Source organism: Mesoplodon densirostris, chromosome 6, assembly GCF_025265405.1.
Source record: "Mesoplodon densirostris isolate mMesDen1 chromosome 6, mMesDen1 primary haplotype, whole genome shotgun sequence".
Taxonomy (NCBI): Eukaryota; Metazoa; Chordata; class Mammalia; order Artiodactyla; family Ziphiidae; genus Mesoplodon; species Mesoplodon densirostris.
The window spans coordinates 62,036,123-62,053,644 of NC_082666.1; the positions used below are offsets into that span (position 1 = coordinate 62,036,123).

At 37.1% G+C, this 17,522-nt stretch overlaps 1 protein-coding gene and 1 non-coding gene across 2 annotated transcripts in view; both read right to left on the reverse strand.

Annotated features, from left to right (window-relative positions):
* The window catches only part of CCDC171 (coiled-coil domain containing 171), a 346,670-nt gene that overhangs the window by 294,151 nt on the left and 34,997 nt on the right, over window positions 1-17,522 (reverse strand). Inside the window, exons 6-7 of the mRNA XM_060101112.1 lie at window positions 12,102-12,292; window positions 9,535-9,666 (exon numbers count right to left, since the gene is read on the reverse strand). Coding sequence (XP_059957095.1) covers window positions 9,535-9,666; window positions 12,102-12,292 — 323 coding nt within the window. The remainder of the gene's footprint in view (window positions 1-9,534; window positions 9,667-12,101; window positions 12,293-17,522) is intronic.
* LOC132492845 (U6 spliceosomal RNA) lies at window positions 14,199-14,305 on the reverse strand. The gene has a single exon (XR_009532900.1). It is a non-coding gene; the product is annotated as a U6 spliceosomal RNA (small nuclear RNA).

Below are 17,522 nucleotides of genomic sequence, written 5' to 3' on the forward strand. Positions count from 1 at the left end.
ATTTTATAAATACTTTATAAACTGAATATTAAGATAAGATGTATAGCATGATGGCTATAGTTAACATTACCATATTGTATATTTGAAAGTTGCTAAGAGAGTAGATCTTTTTTTTTTTAATAAATTTATTTATTTATTTTTATTTTATTTTTGGCTGCATTGGGTCTCCGTCGCTGCACGCGGGCTTTCTCTAGTTGCGGCAAGCGGGGACCACTCTTCGTCGCGGTGCACGGGCTTCTCATTGCGGTGGCTTCTCTTGTTGCAGAGCACGGGCTCTAGGTGCACAGGCTTCAGTAGTTGTGGTGCATGGGCTCAGCAGTTGTGGCTGGCGGGCCCTAGAACGCAGGCTCAGTAGTTGTGGCTCACGGGCTTAGCTGCTCTGCAGTATGTGGGATCTTCCCGGACCAGGGCCCGAATCCGTGTTCCCTGCATTGGCAGGCGGATTCTTAACCACTGTGCCACCAGGGAAGCCCGAGAGTAGATCTTAAAAGTTCTCATCTCGGGCTTCCCTGGTGGCGCAGTGGTTGAGCATCCGCCCGCCGATTCAGGGGACACAGGTTCGTGCCCCAGTCCGGGAAGATCCCACATGCCACGGAGCGGCTGGGCCCGTGAGCCATGGCCGCTGAGTCTGCGCGTCCGGAGCCTGTGCTCCGTAACGGGAGAGGCCACCACGGTGAGAGGCCCGCGTACCTCAAAAAAAAAAAAAAAAAAAAAAAAAGTTCTCATCTCAAGAAAAAAAAATCTGTAACTGTGTGAGGTAATGGAAGTTAACTAAACTCGTAATCATTTTGCAGTATATATATATATCAAATCATTCATGTTGTACACCTTAAACATAGAGTATATATGTCAAGTATGTCTCAAAAAAACTGGAAAAAAAAAAAAAGAACTGTAGCTATGAAACCCAGCACCCTAGCTGCTTTTAATACTAAAAAACATTCAGTAAAACCAGAGCTCAAATATGAGATGAAAAGTGAGACTCTAAGGTCTCAGAAGGTCATATGTAGAAAGAGCAAAAACAGGGCACCACCAGTTAAACAGATTGGATCAAAGCTATCCAATCATCTCTGCTTGCTCCTGAAATCCCACTTAAATGAAGATAGAATAAAAATGAGTGGCAGAAAAGATGACAGCCAACAAGAGATGTCAAAAGCAAATTTGCAAGATGGAAAGTAAATGGACAAGTGATAAATGACAGGTTTCAGCTTTCTCAACTTTGTTAAATACTCAAAAAGGGAAGAGCCTAATAGCAAGCTGAATTCATATCCATAAAAGATCAGAAATTGGAAGCAGCAATCATCCCTGAAGCCAAGCCATGGGGTAGCAATGAATACAGAACACAGTTGGAAGCCTCTGTAAGCAGCAGTTAGTTATATCCTCAGATCTCCTCTGCCAACTCCCTCCCTGACAAAGTCTCCTCTCCATCCTGGAAAAAGAGAAAGAGTTTATTTACTAACAAGAGAGGTTGCCCCCAAAAAGGTTCTGAGGTCATGAAAACCAGACAAAACTGAAGGTCAGGGTAAGACACCTTATTCAAAATCAGGAGATTGGGAAATAGTGGGAAGTGAGATTTCACGGCTCCCTTTCTCTCTTCAGCTCCCAGAACATTGACTCTTACACTTAAGGTACTATAAGCACAAGGAGAAGCCTAGAAGACTCCTTTGTGGGGAAACTACCAGTCCAAGGGAAAAGACCTGCAGATCCTGGCATTTCTAAGGTTCCCCAATTAAATGGAATGGCTCCACATCCACAAAGCTTTCTCCCAGCTTTTTAGTGCTTCATTCTTAAACATGAACATACAGCCAAGGATCAGCAGACACTTGAGGAAAGCTTCTCATGTGAAACTCAGACAAATGGGGTCAAACACTCAGAAAAAACAAAGACAATCTAGGGGGGAAGAATGAGGGGAACCACCTTCAAAACAAATATGACTTCTATCCTCAGAGAGCTAAAATAAGGTATTACAAACATGAAATAAGAAGACTCTACTATAAAAAGGTATAGCCAAGAAACAAGAAACAGCTCTTGGAAATTAAAAACCCAAAAGCAGGGGCTTCCCTGGTAGCGCAGTGGTTGAGAGTCCGCCTGCCGATGCAGGGGACACGGGTTCGTGCCCCGGTCCGGGAAGATCCCACATGCCATGGAGCGGCTGGGCCCGTGAGCCATGGCCGCTGAGCCTGCGCGTCCGGAGCCTGTGCTCCGCAACGGGAGAGGCCACAACAGTGAGAGGCCCGCATACCACACACACACACACACACAAAAACCAAAAGCAGAAATGAGAATTCAACAGAAAAGTTGCTATATAAAATTGAAGAAATCTCCTCAAAAATAGAACAAAATTATAAAAGGATGGAAAACAGAAGAAATTAAGGATGTCAATTTATGCCGAACTGACCTATAAATCCAATTCAATTCCAATCAAAATTACAGCAAGGTTTCTTGGTGGAATGTAACAAGCCAATTCTCAAACTCATATGGAAGATTAAAAGGATAAGAATAACTCTCCTTCCCACCCCCCAGAAAAAATATTAAGAATATGGAGGAGGGAACTTGCCCTATCTGATTTACTCTAAAGCCATGGTAAATAAAACAATTTAGTATTGGTTCAGAAATAGACCAACATGTAAGTGAAGCAGAACAGAGCACCAGAAACCAAACCTTAGATATAAAGAAACTTGATATATGACACAGATGACATTTTAAATCAATAAGTGGTAACAGAATAGACAAGTGAATAAGTAGTACAGGGACATTTGGTCATCCATTTGGAAAAAATAAAATGAGACCCTCCCTCATGCTCTATACAGAAAAATATATTTTTCTTTATGACTTTAGATTATATGAGACATAAAAAGCACTATCAATAAGGGAAAAAACTGATACATTCAACTACATTAAAATTTAAAAGTGCACATCAAACACAATGTGGATTGTCTCCATGTCTCCACAAGGAGGAAAAAGATGTTTGCCATGGAGATTTAAGTAACCAAGCAACCAAATATATTAAAAACTCTTATAAATCAGTAAGAATATACAAACAATCCAAAAGGGAAAGGGGAAAAAATATAAAATTGCAGTTCACAAAAGAAGAAACATGAATGGCCAATAAACATAACATGTTCCACGTCAGGGAAATAGAAATTTAAGCAAGAGCAAGAGACAATTTCACACGCATCCTATTGCAAAAGAAATTAAATCTGGGGACTTCCCCAGTGGTCCAGTGGTAAAGAGTCCGCCTTCCAGTGCAGGGGATCCAGGTTCGATCACTGGTTGGGGAACTAAGATCCCACCTATGCCGCGGGGCAACTAAGCCCAAGCACCACTACTGAGCCCGCGCTCCTCAACTAGAGAGCCCACGTGCGGCAAACTACAGAGTCCACGTTCTCTGGAGCCTGCGCGCAACTACAGAGAGGAAAAAAAACGCATGCCACAACTAGAGAGAAGCCCGCATGCCCCAACGAAAGATCCTGCGTGCCGCAACTAAGACCAGACGCAGACAAAAATAAATTTAAATAGAAATTAAATCTGAAAAATACCAAGTGCTCAAGAGACTGCAAGGGAAGAGAAACTCTTCTCTCAAATCGATACAACCCCTTGGGAGAATAATTTAGCATATATTTTACCTCTTAATAATTGCATACACACTAAATACATCCCACATAAACAAAAATATTTGATGTTCATGGAAGCGTTGTCTGCAATAATTGAAACTTGGAAAGAACTTAAATCTCAATCAATCCAGTAATGGTTAAACTAATTATGACATATGCATAGGAAAAAATACTATAGATCAGTTAAATTGAATGAACCAGAGATAGTTTATTAACTTGGCTAAGTCTGAAAAACACAAGTGAGAAAGACAAGTTGGACAAAGACTCATACTGTGTGATACTGTATGTATATTTTAAAAATATACAAAATACTAAAAAAAATGATATATCATAAATGTTTACAGACAGAAAATTAAACACCAACTTCAGAATGATGGTTATCTTTTGGCGGTGAGGTGGTGGTGGGATGGTGAAGTGATTCAGTCTTCAGTGATATGAAATTCGTTATGAATTCTTAAGCAAATATGACAAACACATGATCTAGATGGTAAGTGTTCGCTATATTAATGGTATTGGTTGGTTATATTGAGTATTAATTATATATTATATATTAATCCCTATTATTTTTTGTATGTTCAAATATTTATAATAGGTGTATCGTTTAATCAATGCAATCCATGTCTGGAGTACATTATAACATAAAAGAAAATTCCAAAAGAACTACAAAATACCTCATGCAGTTATACATCAAGATTAACTTGCCTGCTCCAAAATAAATTTTTTTAATTTTTGTCACAGAATTTATTTTCTCATCAAACCAAAGCTACCTGGATCCTTACAGTGAAGTGTGTGTGTGTGTGTCTGTGTGTGTGTGTCTGTGTGTGTGTGTGTGTGTGTGTGTAACAAATAAAATCACAGTAAGGATAGAGGAAATTGAGTGAGTTTTTCTTTTCTCCACTAGAAGGAGGTGTTGAACTTACAATATTTTAAAATGGAGCTTGTTTTGGAACTGACATTTAACATCAAAGTAAACCACACTGTGCTCTTAGAAAATAAACTTGCTTTCTTTCCACACCTTCCAGAAAATAGCCCCCAAAGTATAATTCTTTATACTTACTCATATAAACACTATTTCTTGAACTCCAAAATATGGTTTCAAGTCTGAAGGATTAAAGTAGTTAGAAACATATCAGAGCTAAAGTACTCCCCCTTCCTAACTTATGAAATATATCAATATAGATATAGTTACAACCTTAGTCTAGTACATGGTTCTCTCTAAATCCCCAAAGCCAGCATAGTTCTACAATCAAAAATAGTGTTTACTACTGTAGAGTATAAACTAGTACTAACTTTATGCAATACCTATCACAAATTATAAATCCATAAACTTGAAGACCAAGCAATTATACTTCTAGGCATTTATACAGCTAAATCACATGTACAACAGAGCAAAGATATGGACAAGAATGTTAGTGAATCATTTTAAATTAAAGCAAAAACTTTTGAAGGAAATAAAATGTCTATCAATAAGGGATTTGTTAAATGTATTAGGAACTTCCACATGACAGAAAAGCTCTGAAACACTACAAGAATAGTGTAAGAATATCAAAAGATGGACGCCAAATATTACTGAGGCATATTTATGTAAATATAATAATATATGTTTATACACCCTTAGATGAGGAGTAGGACTGGAGCGGGCAGGCTTGCAGGGGAGGGGGGGATTCCTTCACTTTGTGCTTTTAAATTTCCCTAAATTCAGGACATTTTTACAATAAGAACAATATTATGTAATTTTATAAACTGAATATTAAGATATTTCCTGTTTGGAAACAACAGGCAGTACCAGTGCCAGACTCACTTTCTATGCCATTTGCTTACAAAGGGCACCAGCAGACAGTTTCCCAGGAAGCTACCAAGAAAAGCGCCTTGCTACCCTAGATCATTTAAGGCAAAACTCTGAAATACTTGCTTTTCATGCAACTTACTCCAAGCTGTCCCTAGATCACAACTGTGCTTACCAGGTCAATCTCTGACATGTTGTACCCCAATCCCTAGCTGCTGTCTTATCATACAGCCAATGATTGATGCCCACACCAAGTCTGATACCTTCCTTTACCCCCTCGCCTCCCCACTCTTCCTCCTCCTTCTTCAGTCTGCGGTATTATTTTCAGTCTACATTTCCCATGCTCTTTTGCCATCACAAACTCTCCCACCCCTTGATCACTAGATATATAAACCAAATTTAGTCAGTGAATGAGGAAAGGGTCACTTTGTGGCTTAGTTACAGAATTTTGGAAATAAATTAAATATGAAAAACATACATTCATCTTTTGAATGTTTTCAATCCTACTGATGAGTTATACATTGAAATGAACTATAAAAATGACAAAGGAAAGAGCATGATGGTTTACCACTGCATGTCCCACACTGCCTACAACAGAAAAGCTCATGGCTAAAATAAGCATCCTCAAAGTTCACATTGCTATTGCAGAAAACAAAGAAATAAATAAAAACAAAACAAATGTTCATTTTAAATAAAATTTTTAAATAAATAGAGATAAAAAATAACATATTTTTTCCAAGATCACTATAAACACATCATTCTAAAATTACCGTGGCTTTGCTTTGGTTTGAAATTTCAAATAATGCTAAAGACATGGAATTTTTATGTTTATCAAAAGAGGACAGGCATTTAAAAAATGAAAAACACTTTCTTAAAATGAGGTAACTCCATTAATATTCCAGAGAAGTACACCTCTATTCAGCACTTCAATTACTGGGAAAGAAAGGAGACATGGCATAAAATTAAGATTTGCTTTTTATAGTGAGCCTGAATTCTAAAGCCCAGATGAGAGAAATATTATACCAGCTTTGTCTGTTAAAGATGGGGTTTCATGTAGGTTTATTTAAAACTTATTTTAAAAACTGAATTCCCTTAGAGAGCTACACAAAAGAACACTATGTGATACTAACACCTAATTATAGTATGGAAACCTGAACCCATCAACAGCCAATAGAGAGAGGAGAGAATTTCCATCTATCCCTCAAGTTGTTTTAAAAAAGACTTTTTTAAAATATAAAAGGTTTCTAAGCTTGCTTTATAAAAGGAAAAGCAGTTTTCTTTTGTTAAAATAAAAAGGATAAGAAATTGAGAGACAGTGTTCTGAACATTTTGGTTACAGAGTACAATAAAATCTATTTCACAGAAGGTGGTAGTAACTAAGGAGTATATTCCCCTATTCTTCCCACACATAATAATTAAAGATTCATACAGAATTTCAAATTCTCTTAATACTTCATAATACAAAGTCTGATGTAACCACGTACATTTCATGTGAGATTTACAGGACTGACCAGGAAACTGCTATCAAAATCACATTATCCACACATTTAAATACAGGTCTCTGCATCATATTATATAAGTTCCAGGCTTCTGACTGGTAGCACTGGAAATTTCTGAGTATTTTAAAAAAAGGTGGGGGGGTTGGGACTGCCCTGGTGGTGCAGTGGTTAAGAATCCACCTGCCAATAAAGGGGTCACGGGTTCAATCCCTGGTCCAGGAAGATCCCACATGCCATGGAGCAACTAAGCCCGCGTGCTACAACTACTGAGCCTGCACTCTAGGGCCCACATGCCGCAACTACTGAGCCCATGTGCTGCAACTACTGAAGCCCACATGCCTAGAGCCCGTGCTCCACAACAAGAGAAGCCACAATGAGATGCCCGCACTCCAGAGCAAAGAGTAGCCGCCACTAGCTGCAACTAGAGAAAGCCCGCGCACAGCAATGAAGACCCAACGCAGCCAAAAAATAATAAATAAATAATAAAAGGGTTATTTTCATTTACTTATGTGTACTTGTTTGTTCTAGGTAACCCTGAAGACAATTATCAACAACAGCTCAAATGTCCTCTGCTCTGTGGTGATCTCCCCAATCTCCCAGGCAATTAATTCATTTCTCTTTTATGATCCCATAGCATTTTGTTCAAAATGTTATTATATTACAATATATTTTCTCTCTTTACATGTCTCTCCATGTTGAGATATCTTTTAGGACAGAAATCATATCTTAATCAATTTTATATCTTCAGGACCCACAGTAGGAACTCAGAAAGTACTTAGGGAATGAATAAATGAACGAGTGACTGAATGAATGAGAGAACTAACTATACAAATTACAAGCAGACTCTAAAAATAACAGGAGCTAAAAATAGAGCTATCATATGATCCTGCAATCCCACTCCTGGGCATATACCGGGAGAAAAACATTCCAAAAGGATTCATGCACCCCAGTGTTCACTGCAGTGCTGTTTACAATAGCCAAGACATGGAAGCAACCTAAATAAATGTCCATCGACAAAAGAATGCATAAAGAAGATGTGGTACATGTATACAATGGAATATTACTCAGCCACTAAAAAGAATGAAATAATGCCATTTGCAGCAACATGGATGGACCTAGAGACTGTCATACTGAGTGAAGTAAGTCAGACAGAGAAAGAGAAATATCGTGTGTGATATCGCTTATGTGTGGAATTTTTTTAAAAAAGATAGAAATGAACTTATTTACAGAAGAGAGAGAGACTCACAGACTTTGTTGTATACCTGAAACTAACACAACATTGTTAATCAACTATACTCCAATATAAAATAAAAAGTTAAAGATGCAAATAAATAAATAAATGGGGTTACTAATGAAGCATAAGTTATTCATGTTAGACAAATTTGAAGTCATGGCCTTAGAGAGTTCAAGTCTACTAATAAAGAGTATAATTAGCTTTATATCATGAGAAAATCTGAAAATATATTTACCATTACCTCTGCTTAATTTATTTCCAGTGGTTGGCACATGTATGACAAATAAAGCCTTTATAAAATCTCAAAAACAAATAAAATAAAAAAATAAAAATACTAAGAGGTCTAAAGAGTGACTGTCTTTCCAAATTCCACAGAGGGAGAGACTGGGAAGAAGATTGCCCAAGGACCAAAGGTTTGGGAAAGATATGATTTTGTTGGTATTCTGAACGCTTACATATACAACAAATTCAGAATTTCCACTGTTTACTGCCAGCTTTCACTCTTAAAGAAATAAGGTGCTTTCTATTCTCTGCAGGTTTTGGGCCGCCTTCATCTCACAAAATTGTTCCTAACACAAAGCAACTCTAAAATTTATTTTAGATGGATATTTTTCATTCTGTAAAGAATGCATATCTTTGACATCTATATAAAGACTATGTTTCAATTTGTCATTTTGTGTAGAAAAAATGTTTGTCTTACCACAGAATAATTAAGAGAAGAAATGATGGAAATTTATTTGAAATTTTAAATTAGTTGGTTTTAATTTCTCCTACCTCTCCTTCAAAATAATTTACATATAATCTCCTGAAAGAATGCAAAGTGAACAGGAGTAAAAATCTGGAGACTTGTAGTCTTTTCCCACACTAATCACTCAGTCTATGATGTGAGTAAATCACAAATTGCCATCTGCTCATCTATAATGGGGATTAGATATAATCAGTGATTTTCAAATTGGACTACTCGAAGCCTGGGGGATTCTGTGATTTTGCGGGGAAGAGGTTAAAAGAACATGATTAAGAATTTGCACTTCTTAAAAAGAGTTCCAAAAAAAATCACTATATTATATGATTTATAAGCATCCTCTAATATCCAAAATCTGATTATTCTATTTCTTTATGTTGTTAAAGACTAACAGTCTCATATTTTAAATTGGAAAACTAAATGCCAAATGTATATGTGTCCTTTAAAAATCAAATAATTTATGCAGTAGAAGTCACCCAACTCTAATTCTAATAGTATCTTTTGGAAACAGTTGCCCATATTGTCATGTAACTACAAATGAAACACGGCCTTCCAGAGAGCAAAGACTAGGAATTATTTTTTCCTTGAGTAAGCGAGTCAATTATCACACTAATGTAATTTTTAATTTCATAAGCATTAAAAACATATTTTTTTTTAAATACCTGTACTATAAGTTGTAACTCTCTTCTTTCTGCTTCCCATTGTTCTGCTTGTAATCTAAACTCCTCCAATGCTGTCTTCCTGATATGGGACTCCATCTCATTCTTCTCCTGCTGATATTTTTCCAACGCTTCCTTTACGTGAATAAAATCTTGTTTTAGTATTAGATCACTAAAAGTTATCTTTCTTCCTTCATCCACAATTTAAATATACAAAGGGCTCTCCTTACCTATACAGACTGTTAAAACTCATTATAATTTATGTTCAAATCATTAATTAATAGAATAATTATATTTTGATCATCAGAAAGTATATGTGAATAAGAAGCTATGGTTACCCATTTAAGCAACATTTCATATAGATATAGATATAGATATAGATATAGATAGATATAAATAGATATAGATATTTAACCCAATTTTTCCCAAAAATTTAACTGCAGGGGATTGAACAAAATGCATCATATGATAGAGACAAAACGAAGTGGATTGTTTGGCAAATATGTAATCTATATGTAAAGGAGATAATATGGAAAGCTCTAATTAGCTATAGAAAGACTATTTGGATTATCCCTGATAATTTATATATAAATCTGACAAAGAACACTGTATTTACCAAAGGGGAGAAGGAGGAGTTTTGTGCAACAAATCAGTATAAGGAAACTCTAGAATGTTAAAAATTTGAAAAGTCAAAAAAGTTGTTTTTAGGTTTAGGCTATTAACTAATTTCTAGTTCTACAGATAAACAATATTTGCAAGAGGTTTTTCTTCTGGGGTTTTCCCAGTTGTACTACATTTATAAGATCTAATCTGGTTCAAAATCTGAGAAGTATAAAATGCAGGTTTCCCAAGAAGCCCAATTTTCTAAACTATAGGGTTTTAAACTAAGTCTGCATTAACACAAGGAGAAAGATTCTGTGGTTTACATGAGACAGAGGGAAAGCTTCCTGTGTCCTTATAAACTGTAGCGTGGTTCTGCATAATAAAGACTGCCCTCCCAACTTTCACTAATGGAAAGCCAACAGGAGGAGCCTTGAGGCTTTCTCCCCTTAGGGCAAAACAGTGACTCCTCTTCACCCCCAAAGGTCTCTGTGCAGATTAGTTCAAAGCCAATTGTATAAAATCAAAGCAAAGTTCTCCTACCAAATAGGTGATCAAGATCACATCAAGATCTATAAGAGATCTTGAGATGCAGGCTGATTGACTATAAGGAATGCTGCCACCATTACCCTCTTTCCCCATAGCTCTAGACATTTCATGTGGAGAAGTTTATACAAAGCAGTTCAGGGACTTGTAGTTCCAGGTGCCACCTAAACTCCCCCCATTCAAATACTAATGGAGCCCTTGTATATGCCAGGCACTGTTCCAGGGTCTAGGAATATTACGATAAAGAGAAGAGAAAACTGTGACTGTTGACATGCAGGAAATCAAAAGAAGATATGCTGACAACGTCAGGGAACCTTTGTGCTGAAACTTTTACATTTAACAAATGCTTTTGTAAAATTATTTTTAGTGAAGATTTATTTCCAATATTCTGAAAAGCCATTTACACCAGTGGTACATGTAGAGCATTTTTATCATGTAATTTTTAAAATAAATTTATTTATTTGTTTGTTTGTTTTTGGCTGAGTTGGCTCTTTGTTGCTGCACACGGGCTCTCTCTAGTTGCAGCGAGCGGGGGCTACTCTTCGCTGTGGTGCACGGGCTTCTCACTGCGGTGGCTTCTCTTATTGTGGAGCACGGGCTCTAGGCGCACGGGCTTCAGTAGTTGTGGCTCACGGGCTCTAGAGCACAGTCTCAGTAGTTGTGGCGCACGGGCTTAGTTGCTCCGCAGCATGTGGGATCTTCCTGGACCAGGGCTCGAACCTGTGTCCCCTGCATTGGCAGGCGGATTCTTGACCATTGCGCCACCAGGGAAGCCCTATCACGTATTTTTAAATTTAAATTGGTACTTCCAAAAAATGGCAAATACAGACAATTCAAAATCTATCTTTTAAGTGGGTGGCAACTTCAACATTAAACCATACTTTTACTTTAGAGACTAAAAAGGAACAAAAAATGGGAGAATAAATAGCTCACAATAATTTCAATAAAAGGTCATCAAATATTTATATACCGTGCCTATATAGGATGTACCCTACACAGATAATGAAGATTACATCAGATACATAAAAATTTTTCTATATTTATTGCATATTCAGGTCAAAATCTGGGGCCCACATTTCTAAAATTACAAGTTTTCATGTTGCTGGACCAAAAGGGTTGTGGGTTCTTATCTTCTTACAGTATGCACATATAAGTGAGCTTTTTTTTTAAATCAGAGATCTCAAACTGTTTTTCACAAAAGAAACAATATATATATTAATATACTGCTAAAGCATATAAAAAATAGACCTGCAAAAATGCCCCTAAAAAGGAAAGGAGGGAGAAAGGAAGGGAGTTATGGGGGGGGGGAAGAAATTAGATTTTCTTGCTTTCTGGTATTTTCCTTTCCAAAAATAACTTCAAATAATGTATAATACATATAATGAATATTAAATATAGAAAAATTCCTTCATAAAATATTTTACCTGTACAGTTTTCTCTAGTCTGCTTTTTTCTTTCATAAGTAAATCATATTTTTGATCGCAGTTTTGAATTATATTGTCTCTTTCCTCCAAATCACATTCAAATCTTCTGCATTCTTCTTTCCATTTCTGCTGGGAAGTCTGAAATGCTTTCTCCATCCCACTTGCCTTTCCCTGAAGTTCTGCATTCTGAGCTATTAAAAATATAAAAGAATAATAGGTACATTTACAACCATAAATTAAAACCGTAGGAGTTCAGAAACCTAGGCTTTGGAGCTGATTTCATTTACAACATGATATTAAGACAAAACATTTAACCACTTCATACCAGTGAACTCTTGAAAAGTTCCTGTCCCAAAACCAATCTATTCTACAATTTCTCAATCTCTCTTCCCCTCCAGACAGAGGTGATTTTGCTGTGAAATGGTTATGACATATTCCTAGAGGCACGCCCAAGTTTAGATGCACCAGCTGCAACTCAAATGCTTTTTCTCTTATTCAAGAAAATAAATCAAAAAATTTTTTAACTGTGACATATAATAGGGCTACTTTTTCAAAAGACTTGATAGATTACAAATTTTGATTTTTGACTTGGCAACAAGTTAGTTGTGGCATATCTTACACTTGATACTGTCACAAAATTGAGGTTGGGAACCCCAGAACTATAGCTCTTTACTCCCCCAAAGTTAGGCTCGATTCACCTCTCATCCTAGTATTACCTCAACAATAACCATCACTTCCCAACTCATTATGGCTGCTGTTCTGCCTCAACACCTAGAAAGAAGTGATGAAAGGCTTCCAGGTCTGGCTCCATCACCTACCACCTGATTAAACCTCCCTGACTCTCTAAGCCTCAGTGGGAATAAAGTTGTTGTAAAGATAAAAATGAGGAAATATGTACAAACATACTTGTTAAACAAACCAAAAAAAAAAAATCCAGTTAGTAGTATTATTTTAAAATTATATTTGTGTTTTGAATGGATCATATGTTCAAACTATAAAAGTTATTATCAAAGGTACAAAAAGTCTCCCTCCCATCAAGTTACTCTCTCTACAAGACATTATTTTATGGTTTAGTATCCTGTATTGCAGGTAAAAAGTTTGAGGCCATTTTGATTCCTGTTCCTTTGCATCTGGCCTATTTTTCTTTCCTTTCCTTTTCTTTTCTCTTTGAAAGCTTTAGGATCTTTCTTCGGTCTCTATTTTTCTGGAGTTTCATAATACTATGCCTTCACATGGGTCTATTTTTTTCCACTATGGTGAATATTCTGTGGACTCTTTCAATCTGGCAACTCACATCCTTCAGCTCTGAGATTTTTTTTTAAGTAATTTCATTGATCATTTATCCCTCTCTGTTTTCTCTCTTATCTCTTTCTTTCAATATTACCTATTATTCAGATTGGGCCTCAAAGTTTCTTGCCTTTTCTCTCCTATTTTTCCACCTTTGCCTTTTTTACCCTAATTTTGGGATATTTCTTCCATCTTTATCTTCCAATGCTTCTACTGATATTTTTCATTTCTGATTTCACATTTTTTATATCTTTATTGGAGTATAATTGCTTTACAATGGTTAGTTTCTGCTTTATAACAAAGTGAATCAGTTATACATATACATATGTTCCCATCTCTCTTCCCTCTTGCATCTCCCTCCCTCCCACCCTCCCTATCCCACCCCTCCAGGTGGTCACAAAGCACCGAGCTGATCTCCCTGTGCTATGCGGCTGCTTCCCACTAGCTATCTATTTTACATTTGGTAGTGTATATATGTCCATGCCACTCTCTCACTTTGTCACACCTTACCCTTCCCCCTCCCCATATCCTCAAGTCCATTCTCTAGCAGGTCTGTGTCTTTATTCCTGTCTTACCCCTAGGTTCTTCATGACATTTTTTTTTCTTAAATTCCATATATATGTGTTAGCATACGGTATTTGTCTTTCTCTTTCTGACTTACTTCACTCTGTATGACAGACTCTAGGTCCATCCACCTCATTACAGATAACTCAATTTCGTTTCTTTTTATGGCTGAGTAATATTCCATTGTATATATGTGCCACATCTTCTTTATCCATTCATCCGATGATGGACACTTAGGTTGTTTCCAAAAATATGGAACACTTCACGAATTTGCGTATCGTACTTGTGCAGGGGCCATGCTAATCTTCTCTGTATTGTTCTAATTTTAGTATATGTGCTGCCGAAGCGAGCACCTGATTTCACATTTTTAATTTCTAAGAGCTTTCTTTTTTTTATACCACCTGGTTCTTGCATCATGGATGGAAGATATTCTTTTTCAGCTCTGAGGATATTAATAATGCTTATTTGTTAAATCTTCTCCTTGCAGAGTTTCTGATTCTTCCAAATTATTTTTTTCTTTCTATTTTAGAGGCTTTCCACAAGTATCTGCTAATTCTTGGCTGCCTACTCCCAATTAAGTGTAACTATAAGGGTGACATACCTTTTATACATCCACATAACCACTACCTAGATTCTGAGCTTCAGGATGAAACTTGATAACTGTGGTCTGATCAAAGTAGGCCATTTATTAGGAAATCCCCAACATCAGCATCGTTAGGTTTTTCCTCTTGGCTTGGTCAGATGACCCATGGAAGAGTTTTCCAAGCTCCCACATGAAGTATAGATATCTCAGTGCTAGCTTTTGGGAAAGTCAATAGAAAAAAGGAAGCTGGAAGGAACAGTTCCTCAATATTTAACATTGAGTATGTTATCTTCCTGTTTTTGCCAGTCTGGATGCCCTGTATTTTATCATCTCCAGATATTAAGTCCCCCGAGTTACACTAGGAAGTGGGAGCAATCCCAGAATATCATACTCTTGGGAAGGGGATCTAAGAACCTAAGTGCCTCTAGAGCAAACAGATTTCATCTAACCCTCTTTATTTTACTTCTGCTATTCCAATTCCTAATTCCAAAGGTAGCTGGTGCTTCCAGTTCATAAGCCTTTGATTATCTAACAAGTTGTGTGCCAGCTTTCCCAACCCCTGGCGTAGGATTCTGATGTCTCAGGTCTGCTAAGTCAGTTATCCCTCATCCATTCATTTTCCAGCTTCCAAAATTTTCTCTCTTATCTTGTCTCCTCTCTCAATCACTATGAGATTATCTCTTTTAATATCCCATAACTCCATCAGGTTGTTTTTTATTCTACCCTCAATATTTTATCATATATATAAAGTTTAAAGTATTGTAAAATGAACACCTGTAAACCTCAGACTAGACTCTATGATTGTTAACATTTTCCCATATGTATTTTCTTTACCACACATTCATCCATCTATCCATGCATCCACTCATTTTTTTCATCCATCAGACCATACTTTTTTATGCATTTCAAAACAAGTTGCAAAGAAAAGTACATTTCACTGCTGAATAATTAAGCATTCATACCAATAATATAGAATTCAATTTTTTTTGCAGGTAAAATTTACATATAGTGAAATGGACAAATCTTAAGTGCTCCATTCAAAGAGACTTGACAAATGCATACACTCATGTAACCAAAATCCCTATCAAAATACAGAAAATTTCCTTCAATCGGAAAAGTTTCCCCCTACTTTTCCTAGTTAGTCCTCACTGCCAACCCATCCTAGAGGTAACCGCTGTTCTGATTTTTTTTTTCACCAACGACTAGTTTTTTCTGTCCTAGAATTTCATATAATGGAATCATACAGGAAGTCCTCTTCTGTGTAAAGTTTCACTCAGCATAATGTTTTTGAGATTCACTCATGTTACTGAATGTATCAGTAGTTGGTTCATTTTTATTGCTTAGTAATATTTCATTGAATGAATATACAAAAATTGTTTCTTCATTCTTCTGTCAATGGATATTTGGGGTTTTTCTCCAATTTGGGGCTGCCATGAATAGAGCTGCTATGAAATTCTTATACAAGTCTTTTGTGGACAAATGTTTCTCAGAGAAACTACCAAAGAGTGAAACTTCTGGGTCACTGGATAAATATATGCTTATTTTAAAAGAAATTGCCAAGTTTTTTTCCAAAGTAGTTGTACCATTTCACTTTCTCATTAACAAAGTATAAGAGTTCCAGTTCCTCTACATCCTAACTAACATTTGGTATTGACAGTCGTTTCAATGAGAGCCATCGGATGGGTATCAGTGACAGTCACTGTGGTTTTAGTTTGCATTTCTCTGATAAAAAATGAGGGTAAGCATTTTTCATGTGATTAATGGCCATTCTTCTATCTTCCTCTGTAAAGTGTCTTGAAATCATTTGACTTTGGGCAAGTAACTTCCCATCTTCCCTGGACTTCAACTTCCTCATAATTAAATAAAAGTCATTAACTTGTACATCTAGTGCCTTTCAAGTCTTATAATCCTAAGTTCCAGATAGTAGTTTAGTAATTAAATGCCAAAGGTAATCAAAAGTATTTTTGACCAATGGCCAGGCCAAGACTAGGGATCATAACCTTTATAATATTATAACTTGACATTCACTTGGCCCCATGCAGTTAACAAAGCACTTTTATTTTCTCATTTCATCCTTAAAACAACCTAGGTTCAAGTATCAGTAAGTGGCAGAATCAGGACCTAAATCTAAATCTTCAGAATTCACGTTCAGTGTTCTCTTCATTAAAACCTGCTGAGTATAAGAATGTTCAGGGGGCCTCCCTGGTGGCGCAAGTGGTTGGGAGTCCGCCTGCCGATGCAGGGGATACGGGTTCGTGCCCCGGTCTGGGAGGATCCCATATGCCGCGGAGCGGCTGGGCCCGTGAGCCATGGCCGCTGGGCCTGCGCGTCCGGAGCCTGTGCTCCGCAACGGGAGAGGCCACGGCAGTGGGAGGCCCACATACCGCAAAAAGAAGAAAAAAAAAAAAAAAAAAGAATGTTCAGGGCGGGCTTCCCTGGTGGCGCAGTGGTTGAGAGTCCGCCTGCCGATGCAGGGGACACGGGTTTGTGCCCCGGTCCGGGAAGGTCCCACATGCCATGGAGCGGCTGGGCCTGTGAGGCATGGCCGCTGAGCCTGCGCGTCCGGAGCCTGTGCTCCGCAATGGGAGAGGCCACAACAGTGAGAGGCCCGCGTACCGCAAAAAAAAAAAAAAAAAAAAAAAGAATGTTCAGGTCAACATTATTCTTAATAAACAAAAACCAGACACTACCCACTACCAATAGAAATGGATGAATATAAGTGTGGTGTGTTCACACTATATAATACTAAACATCAATATGAAGTTCATATGACAATAGGAATTAACTCACAAGCACAATGTTGAAGAAAAGAAGCCAGATACAAAAGAGTACATACTATATGATTCCTTTCATATAAAGTACAAAAAAGAGGCAACGTTAATTATTGCTATTAAAAATCAGGATAGCAGTAAACTATGTGGAGGACTTCTGGTAATTTTCCATTTCATGACCCAGGTGCTGGTTATAAGTCATACACTTATCTAGGC